The following is a 27,171-nucleotide window of genomic DNA, read 5'->3' as shown; positions in this document are numbered from 1 at the left end:
GTTTGTGTCCGTTATATATATATATAAGCACCGGGATCATTTAGGTTATATATAATTAAGATTGTCGGCCAAAATAGGAARACTCTCTTCAATTTGGAAAACTATTAAATAAAGTAGTATTTATAATAATTTTCTGTGTAAGATAAAAATATGATATTGATAAATAAGATATATAGACTATATATTGTATTTGATATATATAAAGAAAAATCAAATTTATCATTTACTAAAAATAATTTGTTTTCTTTATTATACTGTACTGTATATATATAATTATATACACAGTATATTTATAAATCTTAATTGAAAACTTGATTGATTTTATTTTGTATATATATATATATATATATATATATATATATATAAACTTGATTGTCTATAATGATAATAATAATTAATATTTTATTGAATTTATTTTTAAATAAAAATAACTATTTATWGTTGAAAATTTACACTAATTTATAATTAAGAATGTTAATGGTTTTATTTCTAATTATAATAATTATATAAAATATATAAATTTATGTTATATTATATAATATACAGTATTTATTAATTGCAATATTTTATGCCATATATTTTTATATTCAAAAAAACGTTTTGATGTTATATTTATAAATAAAAAGATAAATAATTATATTTCCGTTTGTCATAGACTATCATCATCTACTSTATTATCTATAAATATACAGTATATTATAAATATTATAAAAATTTATATATTTATTGCTTATATTTTATTTGTTAATATATTTTATTGTTATTCATATAATATATATATACTATATATTTATTCATATATCATATTATATATTCACTTTTCAAAATATACTGTAGTGTAATATTATATGATTATAGATTTTATTGTACTGTACACCACATTTAATAGCATATTAAATTTGATAGGCATAAAAAATCTAAGATATTTACAAATAACATATTCATAAATCAGAAAACAAATAAAGTTATTAGAATTATATCTAATAAATTTTATTTTTTAATATAAAAATATATCAATAATAATAAAAATGTATAAAACTATATATTAATAAAATTGTAATATAAATTTTAGATATATTAATCTAAAAAAATGACAATTATTTTTTAAATATTGATAAATGTTTAATAATTTTTAAATAAAGTAATAGATTTTTATTTTTCTATATAAAAATTTGTATGGTTTTTATAATAGAAGATAATATAGTATTACTGTTAATACTATAGTAAAATATTTTTTATCTATTATTTACTATTATTGGCATAAAACGTGAGTGCCAATTTTATGGGATAAATCAAAAATAATATATATATATATATATACTTTATATAACTATATTATAGTCGAAATTCAATACTTATATAAAAGACACTATTATTTAATATTTTGTCTGCCATTTGATTTATATATTATAGATATATATACGATAACATAGTTTCAACCGTATTTTTTCTTTAATAATAATAATAATAATAATAACAACAACACATTATTGTATACTTTTTGTGTACAGAATATTTATAGTTATAAATAAATAGATATTTCTAAAGAATATTCTTTTAGTTATTATTATTTTCATATTATATTTTATTGATACATACATCATATTATTTATTATAAATCACTTTTTGATAATATACAATATGTTTGATAAATAATGTAATGGCATTGGAAATACAGTGAAAGTAACCAACAACAACAAAAAATAAATAAAAATATTTTTACTAAATTATGTACAAATATAAAAGATTAGTGTTTTATACATATTTTAAAAAGATTTTATTAGACTAAATAAAAAAAGTAAATACTGAATTTAATAATAATAAAATATTATTTTTATAAAATATTTTTTTATCATATAATAGATGAAATACTGTACTATAAGTTAGGCAACATTAATTAAACGTAAATAACATAATAAAACATAAAATTTCCATAATATTAACTATTGAAATAAATTCTAATAATTTATTAGAATATAATAATATTTATATATATCAAAAAATAACTCAAATAAAAAATAGGGTAAACAAATTTTATTATACATATTAAGTATTATTTATACTAATAATAATTTCTAACTTTTATAATTTATTTTATGAAAATACTCTATTATTGTATAAAAGAGTTYATAATAATTAATAAACTTGTTGTCAAAAGTTAAATTGAAATTATCAACAAATAAATTATAATTTTAATGATAAGATTAGAATTATTTTGATAACTTAATTCAATTATTATTTATTAATTTAAATCTATATATATTTTACGAGAATTTTAGTACTCGAGTGAATGACGATTGTATTGATAACAATGTTATCAACTAAACCTTAATTAAAATCTACTTATTTATACAAATATTATTTTTGTTAGAAAATCATAAGCTGTTTCTATATATATATATATTAATAAAATTRTATGAATATATAGAATGGAAAATATTATATATAATATTAATATTAATTGGAAACTTTATTTATCGTAAAATAGATTACAATCTAAATTAATTTTAGATATAAAAATAATAATTTATGTTTTTATTAATAACTTATCAGTAATAATCTTATTGTCCGATTTTAACAAAATGTAAATTTATATATATATATATATAATTACTACATATTATTAACAGTTAAGTATATACCTGTAGTTAAAATTATAAATTATTTAGAGGATAATTAAAAAGATTAGCTAATTATAGCAATACAAATTCAGTAATGATAACAATGCTTTAAAAGTTATGAAAGTTATTGATACTAACAAAATAAAATACAAAATACATTMTTATATTTTATYAATAAATATTGAATTTTAATTTGAAATTATATAAGAATTACTATCTTATAKCTGCCTGGATAGCTCAGTCGGTAGAGCATTAGGCTTTTAACCTAAGGGTCCAGGGTTCGAGCCCCTGTTCAGGCGTATATCTTTTGTTATATTAGTTTTTAATTTTACAATAAATGTTTTTATAAAAAATTATAAAAGTTTATCGCCTGAACAGGGGCTCGAACCCTGGACCCTTAGGTTAAAAGCCTAATGCTCTACCGACTGAGCTATCCAGGCACTCATGAAAACATACTTGCTCATATAATTTCACACTAAAATTAAATATCATTATTAATAGATAAGATATAATAAATAATATTGATTCAATATATTTTATACTAAAAATTTTGCAATTATGTTTGTTTTTATTATTTATCTTATATTGTCTAAYATTTCAAGTTTAATAGTTTTCAAGTATTTTATTAATTACTATATAATAGTATAATACTAAATAACTTAAATATAACATTGATATGTTATATTTTAGTATTTTGAATTAATTGTTATTAGTTTTTTTAGTTATAATTAAATATAAATCAAACAAGTTTTAAATAGCAACAACATATTTAAGTATGTCTCAATTACTTAGCGATAAAATTATTTTTTAAATTATTATTTACAAAATTATAAATATTTTTATAAGTTAACTTATAAATTCAATTGTTCAATAATAATAAATAATAATATCTTCAATTGTTGTAAATAATGATAATTGTAGTCAACTATTATACATAATTGCATTCTTTAATTATCTTATTAAATATACATTCAATCTGAAAGTAATTAATTACTTTACTATATTATTCACTTTAATTTATTATAAYTATTAGTTTATTAAAATCTATAATATTAATTAAATCAAAAGCGTTTTTTGCTATTTAAATCTATTTTTACATATTAATTGATCATAAAATTTATATGCTAGTATAAAAACTAGTAATAATAAATATTAAACATTAGATTAATAAATAAATTATGTTATATGGTATACTAAAAAAACAATAATAATTTTAGTTATTAGACTAATGTATAATAAATTATTTTTATTCAAAAACAATAACCTATAAATATTATTATTAAAACTAAATGCACAATATTATAGCAAATAAATAATTGAAAAAAATATTGCTAGATCTTTATGAATACAAAATTAATAATAATATTATATTTATATATTGTAAGTATTATTTGAAACTAACATCTGTTATACAGTAATTAAAAGTTTATTAAATACAGTATTAATACAGAAAAGTTTTAATTGGTTTATGGTTTAACACAAATAGTATATAATATATATATTAATATATCATAGTATTTGCCATCAAATAATAAATACTATTCAATTAAATTGAATAATATTATTGTCATTATTATAATGATTACTATATTTATTAATAATATACACATCTATTATTTAGTATTATTATTATTATTATTATTATTATTATTATTATTATTATTATTATTATTATTATTATTATTATTATTATTATTATTATTATTATTATTATTATTATTATTATTATTATTATTATTATTATTATTATTATTATTATTATTATTATTATTATTATTATTATTATTATTATTATTATTATTATTATTATTATTATTATTATTATTATTATTATTATTATTATTATTATTATTATTATTATTATTATTATTATTATTATTATTATTATTATTATTATTATTATTATTATTATTATTATTATTATTATTATTATCTTTGTATATCACGGTTGTTCCGGTGTGATCACAGTTGTGTCGGCCACTTTTGGTGGCAGAGACACGACTGGTTAGACTCAACTCAAGTCTAGTACTTTTCTGACTGTTCTACAACTCTGAAGTATCACTGCTTTTTGCATTTCATAGATCTTAGTTTTTCTGATTTCCAGTGATTCCAAACTTAGGGCCAGATTTTTCGGTATTACGGCCATTGATGACAGGATTATAGGTATGATTTCAACTTTCTTAATGCGCCACATTTTATTGATCTCATAGGCCAAGTCTGTATATTTTCGGCGTTTCTCACTATGCGTGTCCTGTAGTTTGTGTGTTAGTGGGACCGCTATGTCTATTATGTACGCCTTATCTTGATGTTTGTCTACTAGTACTATATCTGGGCGGTTGTGGGCCACAGTCTTATCTGTTCTTATTTCTTTATCCCAGTAGAGCTTGGCTCTGTTGCTTTCCATTACACTTTGTGGCTCGTATCTATAGTATGGTAATGGTTCTTTGGTTAGTCCGAATCTTATTGCCAATTCCTGATGTATGATTTTGGCTACTTGGTTGTGACGGCTTAGGTACTCGGTGTTTGTGAGTACTTTACACCCATTTAGTATATGTTCTATTGTTTCGGACTCCATATGACACATCCTGCACTTGTCTGTTGGTATATTTAGCTTTTGGATGTATTTCTGATGGTTTCGTGTCGGAATCACTCGATCTTGTATTGCCATCATGAACCCCTCTGTCTCTCCATGAAGACCGGCGTACTTCAACCATTTTGTAGACATTTCTTCGTCTACGTGTGTTTGGTTGAGTTCTGCTCTGTATCTACCGTGGAGTTCTTTTGAGGCCCACGTGTTAATCCTCTCTTTTTCATTTTGTATTTCTATTTGATGTTCATTATTGCTGAGATTTAGAGGTGTGTAGTTGTTATCAAGTGTTGCTGTTATTTTGTGGAGCTCTGAGACATTGCATTTTTGTTGATGGTATTTTCTCAGCAATTCTCGCTGTTTGGCTTCAAGGCTTACAATGTTTAGTAACCCTCTACCCCCATGCTTTCTACTAACACACAGTCGTGCTACAGAACTTCTAGGGTGGTGTAGTCCAAACATTGTAAGTTGTCGCCTTATATGTCTTTCAATGGTCTCAAGTTCTGTTTTACTCCATTTTATTATTCCGAACGAGTATGTCAGTACAGGTATAGCCCAAGTGTTTATGGCTTTGAATTTGTTGTTTGAGTTTAGTTGAGATTTTAGTATTTTTATTATTCTTTGGTTTAATGTTTTCTTTATTTCTTCTTTAACTTCTGTCATTTTAGATTTATGCATTTGCTTAATTCCTAAATACTTATATATATCTCCATTTTCTAGTGCCTTTATATATCCGTTATCAGTTTCGTATTGATTTCTTTCAGAATAGACTCCTTTTTCAGTTTCATTATAGCACATTTATCTAATCCGAATTCCATATTTATATCATTGGAGAAAGTTTCTGTTGTTTTTAGCATTGCATTTAAATCAGATTCTTTTTCGGCGTATAGTTTTAAGTCGTCCATATATAGTAGATGTGTTAGATTATATTTTGTATCACTTGATTTTAGATTTATGCCTTTTAGCTTTTTAAGTAGTGATGACAGTGGGTTTATGGCTAAGCAGAACCACAGAGGACTGAGTGAATCTCCTTGAAATATTCCTCTATTTATTTTGATTTCTGTACTTATTTTTGTTCCATTATTTGTATTGACACACAATTTAGTATTCCATTTTTTCATCATATTTTCTAATGTGTTTATCAATGTGTTGTCAATTTTATATAGTTTTAACACTCTTAATAACCATTTATGAGGGACTGAATCGAATGCTTTCTTATAGTCTATGTATGCCATTTCAAGATTTCTATGTTTTTGACGAGCTCTTATTGTTATGATATTGTCTATTGTTAATTGCTCTTTACAGCCCATTGAGTGTTTTATACAGCCTTTTTGTTCTTCAGCTATTATGTTGTTGTTACTTAAATGATTATATATTTTTGTTGATATTATGGATGTTAGAATTTTATACATTGTTGTTAGGCAAGTGATTGGTCTATATTTGCTGGGATCTGATGTATTTTCTGTTTTTGGGAGTAGATATGTTATTCCGGAAGTGAGGAAGTCATCGGTTTGTCCTGTTTGTATTATTTTATTCATTGCTATTGCCATTGGTTGATGAACTGTTGTAAAGTGTTTATACCAGAAGTTGTGTATTTTGTCTTGTCCTGGGCTTTTCCAATTGTGGGATTTCTTGAGGGCTTCGGTTAAGTCATCTTTAATTATATTTACTGAAGTCATATGTGGTATTTCTTTATTTTCATCTTCAATATCATTTATCCAATTAGATTCTTTATATTCCTTTGGGTTACTCCAGATTTCTTTCCAGTAGTTTTCTATTTCATCTATTTGTGGTGTATTGTTATTATTGCTTGAATTTATTTTATTTTGATTTCTATAGAACATTTTTTCGTTATTATAGAACATTGTATTTTGTTTTCGTCTTTCGCTTTGTATTTTATATCTTCTAATTCTTTGTGATAGTGCTTGAACTGTTTGTTTTAATGTGTCGTTGTAATTTCGGATTATGGATTCAAATTCAGGTTTTCCAGGTTTTGTCTGTAATGATCGGTATATATCTTTTAATGATTGGTTAAGTCTTTTTGATTTGTTTCCATTTAACACTTGCGTTATTCTTCCAATTATTTTTCTTTTCCCTTCTATCCGTGTCTCTATTCGCTTTTGCCATTTAGGTATTACATTTTCTTGATTTGGTTTTGTTGTAGACATGTGTTCTATTTTGTAGCCTAAGAGTCTTGATACTGCTACTGCTGCACAATACGTTATTGTATTAATTGCGCTCAACGACATATTTTCTTCGATGTAATCTTTAAGTATATCATTTATCGTTATTATAGTAGATCTTGTTTTAATGCCACTTCTTATTTTTGGTAATTTAGGTCTGAATTCTATTTCAAAGTCTTTATATTGTTCTAAAGATGTTTTTAGTTCATTTTCTGCTGTTATTCTGTTTATTTCATCATTTGTATTGTTTATGTTATCTGTTGTTGTAGGTGTCTCTTCTATTTCTGGCACTACTTCTACTGTGGTATTTAATTCAGTTGTTTCATTTAATGATAGTTCATGTGCCACTTGTTGTTTGATTTCTTGTAATTCAATCGGGGATATTTTATTATTCTTTGCTAAGAATCGCCTTTGGTCTGCAATTCTTTGTTCCGTTACATTTAGTTCTGGATATTTTTGTTTGAATGCTAAGTATATTTGGTTTCTGTAATCAGTCATATTTGTTTCGAGTCGAGTTGATCTGTATATTCGCGCATTATCAAGGTATTCATCTCATGTGTCCATCTCATGCGCTTTTGCGATTTGTCAACCAAATTGGTCAGTTGTTGCTGAGAACCAGCTTGAACTGAAACATTTTGGAGGTTAGTCTGATTTTGTTGACTAGTCTGCGGTCGCATTACATCACAGCTTTGCCCGCATAGCACATCACTGCGTGGGATATGATGCATACTTAACGAACTGCAGTCAATGCCTACCTGCTGAACGCGGGATTTATTTGAGAGGGTACCTCCCGAACACCCCCCGTTATTCCTACGACTACGTGTAATCATATTTATATATTTTGTGGCCTTTTTACGGGGTCCCGGTCCCTTATTATTATTATTATTATTATTATTATTATTATTATTATTATTATTATTATTATTATTATAAGAAGTTTAATATTTCGTACGTATAAATCATAAATAAACCATAAGTTTTATTTAAAAGAAAATGTTTTAAACATTAAAATGCTGTCACATTATAAGTATACATATATTTTATATGAATTTATATGAATATATTTGATGTGAATTTTTATGTTTATCAGTTATGATATATATTTAATCTCCAAATTGCTTGATATCAAATCAAAATTCAAATGTCAGTCATATTTTTGTCGTAAAAACTGATAACTTATATATATTTTTGGTTTATTTTATTTTTATAAATGTAAATTTTATGAAATATATAAATAAAATTTATATTTTGATTATATATATATATATATATATATAAATTTAGATAATAAAATTCAATAGATTATTTAAGTTATATTATTTATTTWTATTTTAAATAGTTGAATATTTTTAATACAATGAATTTATGTTATTAACTATAAACAGTATTTTTACTAAAAATATTTTATTATAATTAATAATAATATACATAAATAAGTAATAATAAATAATAATAAATAATTTGCTAGTAGTTCCACAATTTATCAAAATTATAAATATTTTTATTGATTATAATTATAATTTCCTTATTTGTTTGCGCGCTATCTGTATGGCATAAAACCACTATATATTGTATTATTTAGTCGACTAATAATTTTATACAAAAAATTGTTTAACTATAATATATAGTAATAAAACTAAAATTACAACAAAATATTTATATAAGCATACAAAACAAAATAGAAATTATTATTTTTATTATGTATACAATATAAACATTAATTAATTAATGTTTTTTTAAAACTGCTATTATTAAAATGTTAACATAGATAATATTAATACAGAATATAATACAATATTAAATTTYATTATAATATAGACTATTTGTGTATCATAGCAAACTTAATCACACATACAAACAAATTGTTTGATAATTTTTTTCAATATTATTATTATAGCTATTATTCACTGATTAAATAGTCAATTGCACTACTGATAAGTAAACATATTGTAAATACAGTTGAATTTACAGACACAGAGATATCATAAATGTAGTGTAAATGTGTGTGTATTTTAGTTTTATAATTTATTTTTGTAATTATTAATTATTATATTTATTAATAAAAAATAACTTATTTTCTAACAAAATAAAAATGTGTTTCAATTCTATTTAATTAAATAATAAATAAATTACAAATTAATATTATTATTATGTTTATTAAACTATACGTCAATATAAAAATATTTAAAATATTTTGTGTACATTATATTAAAAACAAAATTATTTAATTAGAAAATAAAATAAAATAATTAATTTGTAAATAATTAAAATGGATAACAATTTAGACGTTGACGAGCACTGGGAGTTTGAGGCCATAAACTTGACACTCGATACGGCAGGACTGGGCATCAGTGTTAAGGGTGGTCTCGATTCGCCCGACGTTTACGATAATCCCAGTATATATGTATCGAAAATATTTTCCGACGGCAAGGCCTACAATGATAGTCGGCTACAGATCGGTGATGTCATACTCAGTGTAAACGGCTTTCCRCTCGTAGATGTCATGCACTTTGAAGCGGTCAATGCTATCATATGTGCCGGAACTGACATTACGTTTTATGTGCGGCGAAAAAAGTGTCGCATCTATGACCGCATACCGACACCGCCCCTACAGTCCGAAACACCGATAGCACCAGTTGTGGACAGTCTGATTCAGGTAAAGCTCAACAAAGGTGACAAAGGATTTGGTTTGTGTATTAGTGGCGGACGTAATAATCAGCACATCAAAGGCGATAACGGGATTTTCGTGACCCGAGTGGTCGACAACGGTGTGGCCGAAAGAGATGGCCGTATTTGTGTTGGCGACCAATTGATTGCCATCAATGAGTGCAACTTAGAGGATGTCACGTATGAGGAAGCGGTCAATACTATGCGCAACAGTTCTCGTGTGTCAATCATAACTGTCCTCAAGAAATAGTGACAAATAATTTGCATTTAAATTAATATACTGTTAATCGGTTTGTGTCGGCTATTAGCGAGCGGTTAAACCACACAAAAAATCACAAACCGATACCCATAAAAACCACTTAAGATGCCTAAMTCTAGTKTGTTTGTTTGACCTATTATTTAGTATTCAATCGGATAGATAGACATTATATTATTATCACTTAAAAATTGTATTGTAGTTAACATTAACATATCATAGCAACTACTAAGTTAGTATCTAATCATTAAAAAAAATTATTTAGTGTATTAATAATATTTATTCACATTTTATATTTAAATATATATTTATTTTTTAAAAAATAAATGTTTTTATTTAGTTTATATTTTTTTATAAGTTATAATATTTTATGAATTATTTGTATTGTCTTTTTTAAAAAACACAATTTCATCAAAGAATTGAAACACATTTCTTATATATTATATTTTAATAAAAATAAATATTTTATGATATGATAGTGCAATTACTGTATATGATAATTTTTTAAATATAAAACAATTAGACGTTAATATTATTTATTATTATAACCTATTTATTAAAAAATTAATATAAAGTTAATGTAATTATACCATCATATTTTTGTTGTTAATAATGTCAATTAATTTTGATTTACCGGTATATTTAGCAAATATGTTATTTAATAATTAATTTAATTATAAATAATTTATATATACGAAATATTTTATATTTATTAAATACAAATAATAATAATAATAATAATAATAATAATAATAATAATAATAATAATAATAATAATAATAAGAGGAGGCACAGTGGTGTAGTGGTTAGTGTGTAGGGCTAGTAGAGTAATGGAGAGTAAGATCGTGAGTTCGAATGTGGAAAGCAATTTTTCTGAGAAAAAAAAAATTGTTTTAACTGTGCTTCCCGTCCCTGCCCAACCAACGCTGTTTAGGACGGCCATAAAAGTGAGGACGAGTTTCTGCCCGACCCGGGTATCGGTACTTCGGTATCGGTGCCCACCTGGGGGTATCCGGGGGTGCCTGTAAAAAGGTGCCCCCACCCCGAAGGGACGTCCGCAAGGATGTCCCTTCACCCTTCGAGTAGTTACTCGTCCTCACACGCAATGGCCACTTTTGTTTCAAAAAAATAAAAATAAAAATCCTATTTCAACAAACACATGTTAGTGGTGAGAAATGGGTGGCAATAGACACATGTTAGTGTTGAGCTTTCTCTAGGGACCGGGACCCCGTAAAAAGGCCACAAAATATATAAATATGATTACACGTAGTCGTAGGAATAACGGGGGGTGTTCGGGAGGTAAAATAAATCCCGCGTTCAGCAGGTAGGCATTGACTGCTGTTCGTTAAGTATGCATCATATCCCACGCAGTGATGTGCTATGCGGGCAAAGCTGTGATGTAATGCGACCGCAGACTAGTCAACAAAATCAGACTAACCTCCAAAATGTTTCAGTTCAAGCTGGTTCTCAGCAACAACTGACCAATTTGGTTGACAAATCGCAAAAGCGCATGAGATGGACACATGAGATGAATACCTTGATAATGCGCGAATACTACAGATCAACTCGACTCGAAACAAATATGACTGATTACAGAAACCAAATATACTTAGCATTCAAACAAAAATATCCAGAACTAAATGTAACGGAACAAAGAATTGCAGACCAACGGCGATTCTTAGCAAAGAATAATAAAATATCCCCGATTGAATTACAAGAAATCAAACAACAAGTGGCACATGAACTATCATTAAATGAAACAACTGAATTAAATATAGAAGTAGTGCCAGAAATAGAAGAGACACCTACAACAACAGATAACATAAACAATACAAATGATGAAATAAAAAGAATAACAGCAGAAAATGAACTAAAAACATCTTTAGAACAATATAAAGACTTTGAAATAGAATTCAGACCTAAATTACCAAAAATAAGAAGTGGCATTAAAACAAGATATATAATATATATACTTAAAGATTACATCGAAGAAAATATGTCGTTGAGCGCAATTAATACAATAACGTATTGTGCAGCAGTAGCAGTATCGAGACTCTTAGGCTACAAAATAGAACACATGTCTACAACAAAACCAAATCAAGAAAATGTAATACCTAAATGGCAAAAGCGAATAGATACACGGATAGAAGGGAAAAGAAAAATAATTGGAAGAATAACGCAAGTGTTAAATGGAATCAAATCAAAAAGACTTAACCAATCATTAAAAGATATATACCGATCATTACAGACAAAACCTGGAAAACCTGAATTTGAATCCATAATCCGAAATTACAACGACACATTAAAACAAACAGTTCAAGCACTATCACAAAGAATTAGAAGATATAAAATACAAAGCGAAAGACGAAAACAAAATACAATGTTCTATAATAACGAAAAAATGTTCTATAGAAATCAAAATAAAATAAATTCAAGCAATAATAACAATACACCACAAATAGATGAAATAGAAAACTACTGGAAAGAAATCTGGAGTAACCCAAAGGAATATAAAGAATCTAATTGGATAAATGATATTGAAGATGAAAATAAAAAAATACCACATATGACTTCAGTAAATATAATTAAAGATGACTTAACCGAAGCCCTCAATAAATCCCACAACTGGAAAAGCCCAGGACAAGACAAAATACAAAACTTCTGGTATAAACACTTTACAACAGTTCATCAACCAATGGCAATAGCAATGAATAAAATAATACAAACAGGACAAACCGATGACTTCCTCACTTCCGGAATAACATATCTACTCCCAAAAACAGAAAATACATCAGATCCCAGCAAATATAGACCAATCACTTGCCTAACAACAATGTATAAAATCCTAACATCCATAATATCAACAAAAATATATAATCATTTAAGTAACAACAACATAATAGCTGAAGAACAAAAAGGCTGTATAAAACACTCAATGGGTTGTAAAGAGCAATTAACAATAGACAATATCATAACAATAAGAGCTCGTCAAAAACATAGAAATCTTGAAATGGCATACATAGACTATAAGAAAGCATTCGATTCAGTCCCTCATAAATGGTTATTAAGAGTGTTAAAACTATATAAAATTGACAACACACTGATAAACACATTAGAAAATATGATGAAAAAATGGAATACTAAATTGTGTGTCAATACAAATAATGGAACAAAAATAAGTACAGAAATCAAAATAAATAGAGGAATATTTCAAGGAGATTCACTCAGTCCTCTGTGGTTCTGCTTAGCTATAAACCCACTGTCATCACTACTTAAAAAGCTAAAAGGCGTAAATCTAAAATCAAGTGATACAAAATATAATCTAACACATCTACTATATATGGACGACTTAAAACTATACGCCGAAAAAGAATCTGATTTAAATGCAATGCTAAAAACAACAGAAACTTTCTCCAATGATATAAATATGGAATTCGGATTAGATAAATGTGCTATAATGAAACTGAAAAAAGGAGTCTATTCTGAAAGAAATCAATACGAAACTGATAACGGATATATAAAGGCACTAGAAAATGGAGATATATATAAGTATTTAGGAATTAAGCAAATGCATAAATCTAAAATGACAGAAGTTAAAGAAGAAATAAAGAAAACATTAAACCAAAGAATAATAAAAATACTAAAATCTCAACTAAACTCAAACAACAAATTCAAAGCCATAAACACTTGGGCTATACCTGTACTGACATACTCGTTCGGAATAATAAAATGGAGTAAAACAGAACTTGAGACCATTGAAAGACATATAAGGCGACAACTTACAATGTTTGGACTACACCACCCTAGAAGTTCTGTAGCACGACTGTGTGTTAGTAGAAAGCATGGGGGTAGAGGGTTACTAAACATTGTAAGCCTTGAAGCCAAACAGCGAGAATTGCTGAGAAAATACCATCAACAAAAATGCAATGTCTCAGAGCTCCACAAAATAACATCAACACTTGATTACAACTACACACCTCTAAATCTCAGCAATAATGAACATCAAATAGAAATACAAAATGAAAAAGAAAGGATTAACACATGGGCCTCAAAAGAACTCCACGGTAGATACAGAGCAGAACTCAACCAAACACACGTAGACGAAGAAATGTCTACAAAATGGTTGAAGTACGCCGGTCTTCATGGAGAGACAGAGGGGTTCATGATGGCAATACAAGATCGAGTGATTCCGACACGAAACCATCAGAAATACATCCAAAAGCTAAATATACCAACAGACAAGTGCAGGATGTGTCATATGGAGTCCGAAACAATAGAACATATACTAAACGGGTGTAAAGTACTCACAAACACCGAGTACCTAAGCCGTCACAACCAAGTAGCCAAAATCATACATCAGGAATTGGCAATAAGATTCGGACTAATCAAAGAACCATTACCATACTATAGATACGAGCCACAAAGTGTAATGGAAAGCAACAGAGCCAAGCTCTACTGGGATAAAGAAATAAGAACAGATAAGACTGTGGCCCACAACCGCCCAGATATAGTACTAGTAGACAAACATCAAGATAAGGCATACATAATAGACATAGCGGTCCCACTAACACACAAACTACAGGACACGCATAGTGAGAAACGCCGAAAATATACAGACTTGGCCTATGAGATCAATAAGATGTGGCGCATTAAGAAAGTTGAAATCATACCTATAATCCTGTCATCAATGGCCGTAATACCGAAAAATCTGGCCCTAAGTTTGGAATCACTGGAAATCAGAAAAACTAAGATCTATGAAATGCAAAAAGCAGTGATACTTCAGAGTTGTAGAACAGTCAGAAAAGTACTAGACTTGAGTTGAGTCTAACCAGTCGTGTCTCTGCCACCAAAAGTGGCCGACACAACTGTGATCACACCGGAACAACCGTGATATACAAAAATAATAATAATAATAATAATAATAATAATAATAATAATAATAATAATAATAATAATAATAATAATAATAATAATAATAATAATAATAATAATAATTTTATTTAATATTATTGAAGTTCTATAATAATAGTACATAAAATAAAATATAATGTATTATATATACAGTATTTTAATTATTTATTGTTATATAAATTTATCCTTTTTTTAGATTTCTAAACAATTAGTTTACTTTTGAATAACAATTTGAAAAAATCCATAAATAAATTTAATCAAATCATTGTCATTGTCGGCACTTTTATTTTTGAGTACATTTGCCAATACCTGTGCTTTGATTTTATCATTTTTCAATTGTGTATCCTTTTCGTAGTCAACAATATATTGTTTTCTTATGGTTGTACTTAAAGGTAAAACATCTGCAAATATATATATATAAGAAAATACTATTAAAATATCTATTGTTAATTAATTATTGATAATTATTAACAAAAATAATTATATTATTTTTCAAAATATCATACTTTCTTCAAATGATTTCAACTCATATTCAGCGGATTTCAATAAAAAGTTGTACGAAATGACCGACAAATTACTGCCATTGAATAGTTTGATCCAAATATCTAATTGTTTTTCTTTTGTCGGAATATTCATAAACTCTTTTCGATGAATCACTAACTCTTCATCTGATAAATTAAGATAAAACGGATCAATAATCCAATAGATATTTGCATAGATTTTAGCCGATTTGTTGAGCAATCGTTCAATATTTTTGACAGCATTTTCTTTGTTGACAATCCAATGAAAACAATGGTTCGTAAAAATCAACGAAACCTTTGACTCGAGTGACCGAATCTGTGGCGACAACTGATCCCAATCAACACTAATGTCTTGAGACAAATATGTTATGTTTGGTTTTGGATGGTGTTGTCGGGCAAACTCAATCATATCGGTGTCCACATCGACGCCATAGATGTGATCAACAGATAATTTGTCATTTAATGTTTGTGTAATATTTCCAGTGCCGCACCCAATGTCCAAAATTATATCATATTTTCTGAAAAAATAATAATTTCAAAATTTAATTAAATAAAATTCAATTTTTTTCTAATGATAAACATATATTTTTATACATGTTTTTAAATAATAATAAAAAATTATAATAAAATACTTGTCGATGTTTTCATTGTTAATCCTCTTTATTAGATCGTTTGCATCGCGAACTTGCAATTTATTAGATTTGTTATATTTATTAACATTAAACTCCATTATACTAATTAAAAATAGTTTTTAAATTGTATTTTATAAATATCTATTTTAAACTTTTTTTACAAATAACAAAATTTTAATAATTGCTAATTTTTCTAAAATAAATAGACACTTAACTGAATATTATAACTAACTATTTACTACAACAATAATAAACTTTATATATGTATAAGTAATTTTATTTTCAGATTATAATTTTCTACCAAATTATTATTTCAGTAATAGTAATAACAGTGTATAATATTATTATCAATATTATAAATGAAATTAAATATAATTTTAGTAAGACCTTGGACTGTTGGTAAGCAAAACATCAATTTTGTTTTTAATTAAATTAATAMAAATTATATATAATTTTTAGACTATTATTCAACTTTTTTATTTAAAATGTCTAATTAAAGATAAGATACATAAAAAATATTTTGAAAAAACTCTACTTATATAATTTATGTAGATATTAATTTTTTATTAGATTTATTTTTAAAAATAAAAATTATTTTAACATATGTTTATCAATACAAATAAATTACTAAATTTTTATTGAGCTATTTATATTAATTGAAAAGTTCAATGAACCGTTTTGTTATTAATATCAGATATAAAGTTAATATTAATATATATTTACTAAATTTGTATCGTTTGAAAATATAAAATATTTAATTAAAGATATTTTGTTTTATGTTTAAACACAATTTTTTAAAATGTTGATTTAATAGACAACTTATTTGACAAAATAGTATGAAATAAATTATAACTTATAAAAATTTAGTATTTTTATTGATAAAATATTCTTATAATTATTATTTTTAGATTATAATAGTAATTCTATTTAATTAATATTAAAATTATTTATTTCAAATATTTCAATATAAAAAACAATTAAATAAAATAAAAACAATTTTCATTAGTTGATTTAGAATCTAATTTTAGAAATTTATCAATATAATTTATATATTCTATTATTATTTAAATATTTAAATTTAAACAAWTCAAATAAATATTTTAAACATAAAWTTGTTTTATTGTTTTRTCACAATARATAAAAATAACTTTTAAAACAATTGTATTACAAATAATTTATTAATAAAGTGATTAGAAAAATATATTTGTTTTTTTTGAGGAACCAAGTTATGAGTTARCATATCATAACAACTATACAGTATTTTCTAATCATATAATTGTYATAAAAATATTYAAATAATTATTTTAAAAACACAATTTCATTCAAGCATTTAAACATATTTCTTATATTTTATTTTGATTGAATACATTTTAAGAAAAATTAATATTTTATGATAATATGATATGATATTTTGTTTAATATAAAACAATTAAACTCTAATACTATTTTATTTTATAGCATAATTATTAACAAATGTTATTTTAATATTATATAAGTTCTATAATATAAGTACACAAAATATTATATAATGTAAATCAATTATATTTTAAATATTGATCGCTATATATTGTATTATACATATATATATAAWTTATATATCTAAACATTTAATTACTTTTGAACAACAATTTGAAAAAATCCATAAATAAATTCAAACAAATCATTKTCTGGTCTCTTAGATTTCATTACATTTGCCAATATCTGTGCTTTGATTTTAMTATTTTTTTTAATTGTGTATCCCTTCGTAGTTCACAATATATTGTTTTCTCATAGTTGTAAATATAGGTAAAGCGGCTACAAATAAAACAATAATCAATATTAAATATTTAACAATAAAACAGTAAAAATAATAATAATAATTAATTAAAATTTCATACTTTCTTCAAACGATTTCAAATCATATTCATTGGGTGTCAATAAAAAATTGTGCGAAACTACAGATAAATTACTTTTAATGAATAGTTTGATCCAAATATCTAACTGTTTCTCTTTCGGAGGAATATTCAWAAACACTTTTCGGTGAATCGCTAACTCATTATCAGTTAAATTGCTGAACGGATCAGAAATCCAAAAAATATTTGCATATATTTTAGCCGATTTTTGAAGCAATCGTTCAATATTTTTGACACATTWTCTTTGTTGACAATCCAATGAAAACAATAGTTCGTAAAAATCAACGAMACCTTTGACTCGAGTGACCGAATCTGTGGCGACAACTGATCCCAATCAACACTAATGTCTTGAGACAAATATGTTATGTTTGGTTTTGAATCATAGATGCAGAGCATTTGACACGCATTGGCTCATATTAGWRCTAAATATGTAAGGGTCAGTTTATGAATTATTTTGAAAAAATATATTGTTGTGATCTAAGTTTAAAATTATATTTTAAGTGGCATTTATAACATTAAACTATAAAATAGTTTTGTKACCATAACAATATAAATTTTTAAATTAAACTATGATTGGATTATGTCAATTGCTCTCATGACTGTTTTGAATGGTGTTGTCGGGCAAACTCAATCATATCGGTGTCCACATCGAYGCCATAGATGTGATYAACAKATAATTTGTCATTTAATGTTTGTGTRATATTTCCAGAAYCGCATCCAATATCCAYTATTATATCATATTTTCTTAACAAAAAAAATAGAAATAAACACAATTTTTAAAAATTTCTTATATAAAACTATAATATTATTGAATATTATATTGAAATTTTTTTCTAATATTAAGCGCATATTTTTTAATACCTGTATATAAACKATTAAAATATATAAAATATAATATTTTATAAATATTTAATTTTTAAAAAAATATTTGTCTATGTTTTCATTGTTAATCCTATCTATTAGATCGATTGCATCGCGAATTTGAYATTTATTAGATTTGTTATATTTATTAGCATTAAAMTCCATTTAAATATTTTTCAGATTTTTTTAGAAAAAAAAATATTTAAAACTTATTTTACAAATAACAAAATTTTAGTAATTATTGATATTTTTTTAAAAAATGGACAATGAACATAAATAGTTGCTATTTATATACTAAAACATAATAAACTTTATAATTTATGTTATTTTATTTATTTTAATAAATTATTATATAGTAATAAAATTGTATAATTATTAATATTATAATTGACGTCAAATATAATTTGATAAGACCTTGGACTGTTAGTATGTAATAATAACAAATTATTTGATAAAATGAAATAAATTAAATAATTTCTAAAAATTGTATTTATCAGTAATTAGAGTTTTAAACATAGCATTGTTTGGATCAAAAAACAAGTATTTAATGTTTTAGTTATAGGTGGTACACATATTACGTTCGCATTTGAGGTGAGGGGAGTTGCCCAAAGCGAACTTTTGCGGAGGAGGGGAGGGGTATAGACTTTAAGAACGTTCGCATTTAAATAATATTTTATTTCTTGTGGTGGGGGGGGGGTTAGAGGTTAGATAYATGCGAACGTAATTTTTTTTAAATGACTACATGCGAACAATTGCTAACATAGGGGAGGGGGTCTAGATTTCTTAATAAATGCGAACATAATATGTGAAACGTCCCTTATAATAATGAAAATTAATTTTTAAAAATTTAATAATGATTTCAATTTACTTTATGTTTTTGTTGTCTAAGCAGTACTATTGTTTTACGACACTATTGACAACAAACTGCGGTAAAATTAATACTTTTATAAAGTTATTTTGTCCTCAATTGTTAGGCGCGAAAACTCGTCAGACGTTACCGCGGGTTAGGGATAATAAACGGACAATACTTATCGATAATTTTTTAAAATTAAGATAAAATRGGTTTCACTATTGCGAACAATATATATATATATATATAGTTATCAGCAATTAATATGATATACAGACTAATAGCTAATAGCAATGAATATTATGGTTATTGTATGACTCATACAACAGGACTAATATTTTTCAGTGATTAAAATATTTAATATATTATAACTTAAACAAACTAAATGGTAATTTATGTAAATATTTAATGTATGTAATATATAATAAATATGGACTAAACAGCCTAAGCAATAAAATATGATTTTAAAGTTTATTTATGGCAATGCTATCTAGCATTCTCAACTGGTTTAATTTTGATAATCAAGTTATGGAAATTATATAAAAATTACTTTAAACATATCTATAATAATATTTACAGAATTATTTCAATATTTATATTAAATAATTATATAAATTACGGTTATTGCTCTGATATTGTATTATTTAAATAATTTTAATATTAAAACATAAAATATATTTACAATACATTTCTTGCAAAAAATATATTTATAATATTTTTAGAAAATATTTTGATATATAATACTAATAATCAAGTTATTTATATACAATAAATTTATTTTTTTAAATACTTAAATATTTATTTTACAAAACTATTAAATAACACTTTTTATTAACAATTAAACGTTTATTATATTATTATATAATATTTATTTTTATTAAATCACGTATAAAATATTTCTTTATAAAATTATTAAATTTAATACAATATATACATTATAGGTATTTTCATAATAATTAATTAGATAAATAAAAAATATTCTACTAATTAATAATAATTATTTTTTTTATTTAAGAGTTGGTTTATTTWATCTAACATTATTGTACATAAACTATAATATAAATMAAAAATATTATATTTATTTATATGTAATCTAACTATATTTTATTAAAAGATTTCAATTACTTTTGAACAACAAATTGAAAATATCCGTAAATATGTTGAATCATATCGTTGTCGGGACTCTTAGTTTTCATTATATTTGCCAATATCTGTGCTTTSATTTTATCATTTTTCAATTGTCTGTCAATTTTACAATCGACTAAATATTGTTTTCTTACATTTAATTTTAATGGTATCATTACTGTAAATATAGAAATAACAACAACAAAATCAATAGTAAATAGTTAGCAATAGTAAATAGTTTGTGTTTTATGACAATAACAACAACAAAAATTAATAATAAATATCATTATTAAACAAAATATCATACTTTCTTCATATAATTTTAAAATCATTTCAAATGATTTTGTTAGAAAGTTATGCGAAACAACCGTCAAATTAYTGTCATTGAAATGTTTGATCCAAATATCTAACTGTTCCTCTTTTGTTGGAATATTCATAAACTCTTTTCGGTGAATAACCAACTGTTCATCAGTTAGATTGTCAAACGGCTCATGAATCCAATAGATATTTGCATATATTTTAGCCGATTTTTTAAGCAATCGTTCAATATTTTTGACGRCATTATCTTTGTTGACAATCCAATGAAAACAATAGTTCGTAAAAATCAACGACACCTTTGACTCGACTGACCGAAGCTGTGGCGACAACTGATCCCAATCAACACTAATGTCTTGAGACAAATATGTTATGTTTGGTTTTGRATGGTGTTGTCGGGCAAACTCAATCATATCGGTGTCCACATCGATGCCATAGATGTGATTAACAGATAACTTGTCATTCAATAATTTGGTGATATTTCCAGAACCACATCCAATATCCACTATTATCTCATATTTTCTTTGCAAAAAATATTAATAAATTAAATATTAATAAATTTCTTATATGAAACTATAATTTAATATTATATTGAAACTTTTTCCTAATATTAAGCGCATATTTCTAATATATAAACTATAAAAAATATAATAAAATATATTTTATAAATATTTAATTTTAAAAAAATACTTGTCTATGTTTTCATTGTTAATCCTATCTATTAGATGGATTGCATCGCGAATTTGATATTTATTAGTTTTATTATATATATTAGCAYTAAACTCCATTTTAAAATAATTTGAATATTTTTCAGATTTTATTAGAAAAAAAGATTTAAAACTTATTTTACAAATAACAAAATTTTAATAATTATTTATTTTTAAAAATAGACAATGAACATAAATACTTGCTATTTATATACTACAACATAATAAACTTTTTAATTTATRAGTTATTTTATTTATTTAAATTATATTATTTTTTATAAATTATTATATAATTTTAGTAATAAAAGTGTATATTATTAATATAATTATCAATATTATAATTGACGTCAAATATTATTTGATAAGACCTTKGTCTGTATGCATTAATGACTAATTATTTAATTTTATTTAATTATTTCAACATAACATTGTTTGGTTCAAAAAAATAAAATATTTAATGGTTTAAWWAWATGTGTGAAAAATAATTTTTAAAAATTTAATAATGATTTCAATTGTTAGGCGGGAAGACTCGTCAGACGTTACCGCGGGTTAGGAATAATAAATGGACAATAATTATCGATAATTTTTTAAAAATAAGATAAAATGGGTTTCAATATTGCAAACAATATATTTATATTTATCAGGGTTAAGTAAGGGGGTAAAGCCAAAATACCCCTTAAGATCGAGATTTTTGGAATTTTACCCCCCAGACTTTTTTACCAAATTGTCGCTTAAAAACGAGGAGAAAAGACCACCCTAAAATTTTTAATTTTAATTGATACTATTTTATTAAATGTTATTGTTTAAAAAATTTATTTAAATCTAATTATTTATAAAAAAATAAGTAAAATATTTAAAATCACGTTAAAACTTATCCAAAAATAACATTATTTTAATTTAAATAATCAAATATAAAATTATCTATTTGTCAAAAGACAGTAATCATATTACAATTTAAATAGAAGTTTAAGATATATAAAGTTAGTAAAACAATAAATACTTATAATATAATGTTTTAATAATAATTTTTAAAATTTTAATTAAATAATTAAAAAATATTTTCAATTTTATAATTATTATAACTATAACTTTAACAAAAAATTAAGTTAAATAATTAGAATTCAGTCAATTTTTTATATAAAAATAACATTTTAAAAATAAAATTATGTACCTATAAACTATGAACATTATTATTTAATTATAATTTATATAATTATATTGAAAGTTATAAATTATTGAAATATTAAAAATAACTTATAGTGTATCATTGATGCTTTTATCAACTATTTTTAAATTTTAAATACAGTATTTTATTTTTTGCTAAAATTATACCTGGAATTATTCCTGGAAATATATACGGGAACTTATGAGAATTTTATGGAATTTACATGGGAATATTCGAGAATTTAAGGAATTCTTAGGGAATTATCTCTTGATCTCCCACCTTAGTATTTAATTTTTGAAAAAATTGCAGTTTAAAAATGCATATTCCACCCAGTCTATACACCCTAGTCTATACCCCACCCTAGACCGCCCCACAAWTTTTTTTGCAAATTTCACCCTAGCTTAYCCCACCCACTAAATTCCAAAACCTTGTTTAACAGTGATATATATATATATATATATATATATATATATATATATATTTATCATCAATTAATATGACATACAGACTAATAGCTAATAGYAATGAATTTTTTTATTATTGTATTACTCATACAACAGGACTAATAGTATTTAGTAATTATAAAATATTTAATACATTATAACAAACTAAATGGTAATTTAAGTAAATCTTTTGTATGTAATATATAATAAATATGGACTAAACAGTCTAAGCAATAAATATTTTAAATAGTATTGTAAAAAACAAAACTATTAAATAACACTTTTAATTAACGATTAAACAATTATTATATTATTATAGAATATTTATTTTTATTAAATTATTTAATTTAATACAGTATAAACGTTTACAACATTTTCATAATAATTAWTTAGATAAATACTCAAATAATTAATAAAAATGAATTTTTTTATTTAAGAGTTAATTTATTTTATCTAAAAGTATTGTACATAAACTATAATATAAATCAATAATATTATATTATATTTATTTGTAATCTAATTATATTTCATTAAAAGATTTCAATTACTTTTGAACAACAAATTGAAAATATCCGTAAATATGTTGAATCATATCGTTGTCGGGACTCTTAGTTTTCATTATATTTGCCAATATCTGTGCTTTGATTTTATCATTTTTCAATTGTSTRTCAATTTCACTGTCGACTAAATATTGTTTTCTTACAGTTACTTTTAATGGTATCAATGCTGTAAATATAGAGAAAAAACAATCCATATTAAATAGTTAGCATTTGTGTTTTATAACAATAAYAACAACAAAAATTAATAATAATTATCATAATTAAACAAAATATCATACTTTCTTCATATATTTTTAAATTCATTTCAAATGAATTTGTTATAAAGTTATGCGAAACAATCGTCAAATTACTGCCATTGAATAGTTTGATCCAAATATCTAACTGTTCCTCTTTTGTWGGAATATTCATAAACTCTTTTCGGTGAATAACCAACTGTTCATCAGTTAGATTRCCAAACGGATCATTAAGCCAATAGATATTTGCATAGATTTTAGACGATTTTTTAAGCAATCGTTCAATATTTTTGACGACATTATCTTTGTTGACAATCCAATGAAAACAATAGTTCGTAAAAATCAACGACACCTTTGACTCGAGTGACCGAATCTGTGGCGACAACTGATCCCAATCAWCACTAATGTCTTGAGCCAAATATGTTATGTTTGGTTTTGRATGGTGTTGTCGGGCAAACTCAATCATATCGGTGTCCACATCGATGCCATAGATGTGATCAACAGATAATTTGTCATTTAATGTTTGTGTGATATTTCCAGAAGCGCACCCAATGTCCACAATTATATCATATTTTCTTAACAAAAAAAATATAAATTAACGCAATTTTTAATATTTAATTATAATAATTAAACTAAATACCTGTTAATGTTTTCATTGTTAATCCTATTTATTAGTTGGTTTGCATCGTTAAATTGAAATATATTATTTTTGTTATATTTATTAGCATTAAAATCCATTTAATAATTGGATTATTTATTACTATTTTTTAAAAATTGTTTAGATCTTKTTTTATGATTTATAGAAATTTTTAAATAATATATTTAAATATATTTAAATAAGTTTAAGATTGAATATTATCAATTWTTATTTGTAAACATTAGATATTACAGAAAATATTAAATGTAATCGACAAATATTTTAATTTAATTAATATTCAAATATAAAAYCTTTATATACTTTAAGTAAATATATATTTATTKATTAATYTGTTATTTATCAGTTTATTTTCTCACATTAMTTTAAATGTTTTATATCARTTTAAAATTAGTTTATTGAATATTAAGTTAAATATTATGAAATATATTATGTTGTTTATTTAGTTTAATCTAAAAGTGTGTGATTTAATGGAAAAATTGTATTTTTTAAGACAAATCTAAATATTTATAACAAAATGAGTCAMACTTTATGTTCGTATAAATTATAGTATTAATTCTTAGTCTTAATTTTAATTCTAATTTTATATTTAAATTTTTTTTATCAAATTAACATAAAATATAACAATGATTATATTAAAATTAAAAAATATGAAAAATATAAAATATTCATACGTTATTATTATTTAATCAAATCAATAATTAAATTTGYAAATACTTAATCTATACTTTTTTTTGTTTTGTTTAATATTTTTATTATAGATGTTAGATAGARTATCAGAATTTAAAATAATATTTATATATATATATATAAATGCAATGTTTCACAACAATCCAAGGTCTTTTAAATATAAGATTTAATATATTATAATAGCAATAACTTTMRCWATTCACTGGAAATTAATGCCTTTTAATAGTTTATAAAGTCAAATATAATAAAAGATAATTGAACTTGCACTTTTTTKAAATATAAATATAGATATCACTATTTATTTACAAAACTTTAATATTTGTAAATAATTATAAACTTAATCAATATTGTTCATTATAAAAATTTATAAATTAAAAAATGTGCATTATTTAATATAAAATATAATGATTTTTTAAAAAAAAAAGTTTTAAAATTAAAGTTCATTTTTTTAATTCATATATTTATACCTTTCATTGCCTTAATTATAACAACTTTTTTAAGATTGTATTTTTATCAATGATCAAGGGCAATATTATTTTTTTTAAAAGTACTTTTAATACATAAATTTTACAAGTTGTAACAAAACATTTTACTAAATTTTTAATTAAATAAAAATATATTTTACAAATTTATCATTTTTCCAAAATCACTAAGTTTTTAATTATTTCCAAAAATTTATGAATCGGACATAAATAGTGTTATAAATATTTAAACTCTAAATTTAAATGCCATTATATTTCAATTTAAACAATCTAATTAATAATATAATCAAAATATTATGTTATATTTAGACTGTATAAATTTTAATATTATAATTACTTCATTATAAAATTACAATYATTGTACAAAATAAAAACAATTTTTATTTAATTGATTGAAAATTCAATTTAACAAATACAGCAACATAATTAATATATTTATATAATTTTGGATATATTTAACTTATCAAATACTGTATAATTTATCTATTAAATTATAATTTAAATTTTAACAAATTAAAWCAATTATTGTAAACATAATTTTTTCTAGTTTTGTCACAATAAATAAAAATAACTTTAAAAACAAATATATATTTTATAAACAATTTACTAATATAATGATTAATAAAATATATTTGTTTTTTTTGAGCTWTTTTAAACTGGCTCATTTACTTTTTTGCAYMWGTAGAWTACATTGAATATATGAATAATATTWAAAAATAAACATATTTATTTATATCATACAMAAATTATAAATAAAATAATAATAATAAWAAACAATATAACAAAWAATAATAATAATAATTACATATAATTTA

At 23.6% G+C, this 27,171-nt stretch overlaps 3 protein-coding genes and 2 non-coding genes across 5 annotated transcripts; 2 read left to right on the top strand and 3 right to left on the bottom strand.

The window, feature by feature from the left end:
- The first annotated feature begins 2,847 nt into the window (after positions 1 to 2,847).
- Trnak-uuu (transfer RNA lysine (anticodon UUU)) lies at positions 2,848 to 2,920 on the top strand. The gene has a single exon. It is a non-coding gene; the product is annotated as a tRNA-Lys (tRNA).
- Positions 2,921 to 2,988: 68 nt separating this feature from the next.
- Trnak-uuu (transfer RNA lysine (anticodon UUU)) lies at positions 2,989 to 3,061 on the bottom strand. The gene has a single exon. It is a non-coding gene; the product is annotated as a tRNA-Lys (tRNA).
- Positions 3,062 to 4,632: 1,571 nt separating this feature from the next.
- Positions 4,633 to 6,006, bottom strand: LOC128955815 (uncharacterized). The gene is made up of 2 exons (XM_054301491.1): positions 5,906 to 6,006; positions 4,633 to 5,464 (listed from the first exon to the last, which is right to left on the bottom strand). The coding sequence occupies exons 1-2, from the start codon at positions 6,004 to 6,006 to the stop codon at positions 4,633 to 4,635; spliced, it is 933 nt and encodes a 310-aa protein (XP_054157466.1).
- A 3,634-nt stretch (positions 6,007 to 9,640) lies between these two features.
- On the top strand, positions 9,641 to 10,532 carry LOC128955461 (disks large homolog 2-like). The gene has a single exon (XM_054301133.1). It carries the CDS (start codon positions 9,661 to 9,663, stop codon positions 10,306 to 10,308), a length of 648 nt encoding a protein of 215 aa, XP_054157108.1. The 5' UTR covers positions 9,641 to 9,660; the 3' UTR covers positions 10,309 to 10,532.
- A 4,606-nt stretch (positions 10,533 to 15,138) lies between these two features.
- On the bottom strand, positions 15,139 to 16,614 carry LOC128955814 (malonyl-[acyl-carrier protein] O-methyltransferase 2-like). Its single transcript, XM_054301490.1, has 4 exons — positions 16,379 to 16,614; positions 15,732 to 16,264; positions 15,507 to 15,626; positions 15,139 to 15,179 (listed from the first exon to the last, which is right to left on the bottom strand). The coding sequence occupies exons 1-4, from the start codon at positions 16,474 to 16,476 to the stop codon at positions 15,139 to 15,141; spliced, it is 792 nt and encodes a 263-aa protein (XP_054157465.1). The 5' UTR covers positions 16,477 to 16,614.
- Between the last annotated feature and the right edge of the window lie 10,557 nt (positions 16,615 to 27,171).

This window comes from Oppia nitens, unplaced genomic scaffold (genome assembly GCF_028296485.1).
Source record: "Oppia nitens isolate AA-2021 unplaced genomic scaffold, nextdenovo-longstitch-racon4-pilon3 scaffold2_pilon_pilon_pilon, whole genome shotgun sequence".
NCBI classification, from domain to species: Eukaryota; Metazoa; Arthropoda; class Arachnida; order Sarcoptiformes; family Oppiidae; genus Oppia; species Oppia nitens.
Note: the sequence above shows the minus strand (reverse complement) of the source record. Positions and strands in the feature narration are given on the sequence as shown.

What these genes read in the sequence shown, in the direction of transcription:
- LOC128955815 (XM_054301491.1), bottom strand. Translation starts at nt 6,006, where the DNA reads ATGTGCTATAATGAAACTGAAAAAGGAGTCTATTCTGAAAGAAATCAA. An exon ending in GAAAATGGAGATATATATAA is followed by an intron (nt 5,465 to 5,905) that starts GTATTTAGGAAT and finishes TCTAAATCTCAG; the next exon opens with CAATAATGAACATCAAATAG.
- LOC128955814 (XM_054301490.1), bottom strand. Translation starts at nt 16,476, where the DNA reads ATGGAGTTTAATGTTAATAAATATAACAAATCTAATAAATTGCAAGTT. An exon ending in GTTGAAATCATTTGAAGAAA is followed by an intron (nt 15,627 to 15,731) that starts GTATGATATTTT and finishes ATATATTTGCAG; the next exon opens with ATGTTTTACCTTTAAGTACA. An exon ending in AAATGTACTCAAAAATAAAA is followed by an intron (nt 15,180 to 15,506) that starts GTGCCGACAATG and finishes GTGTGATCACAG; the next exon opens with TTGTGTCGGCCACTTTTGGT.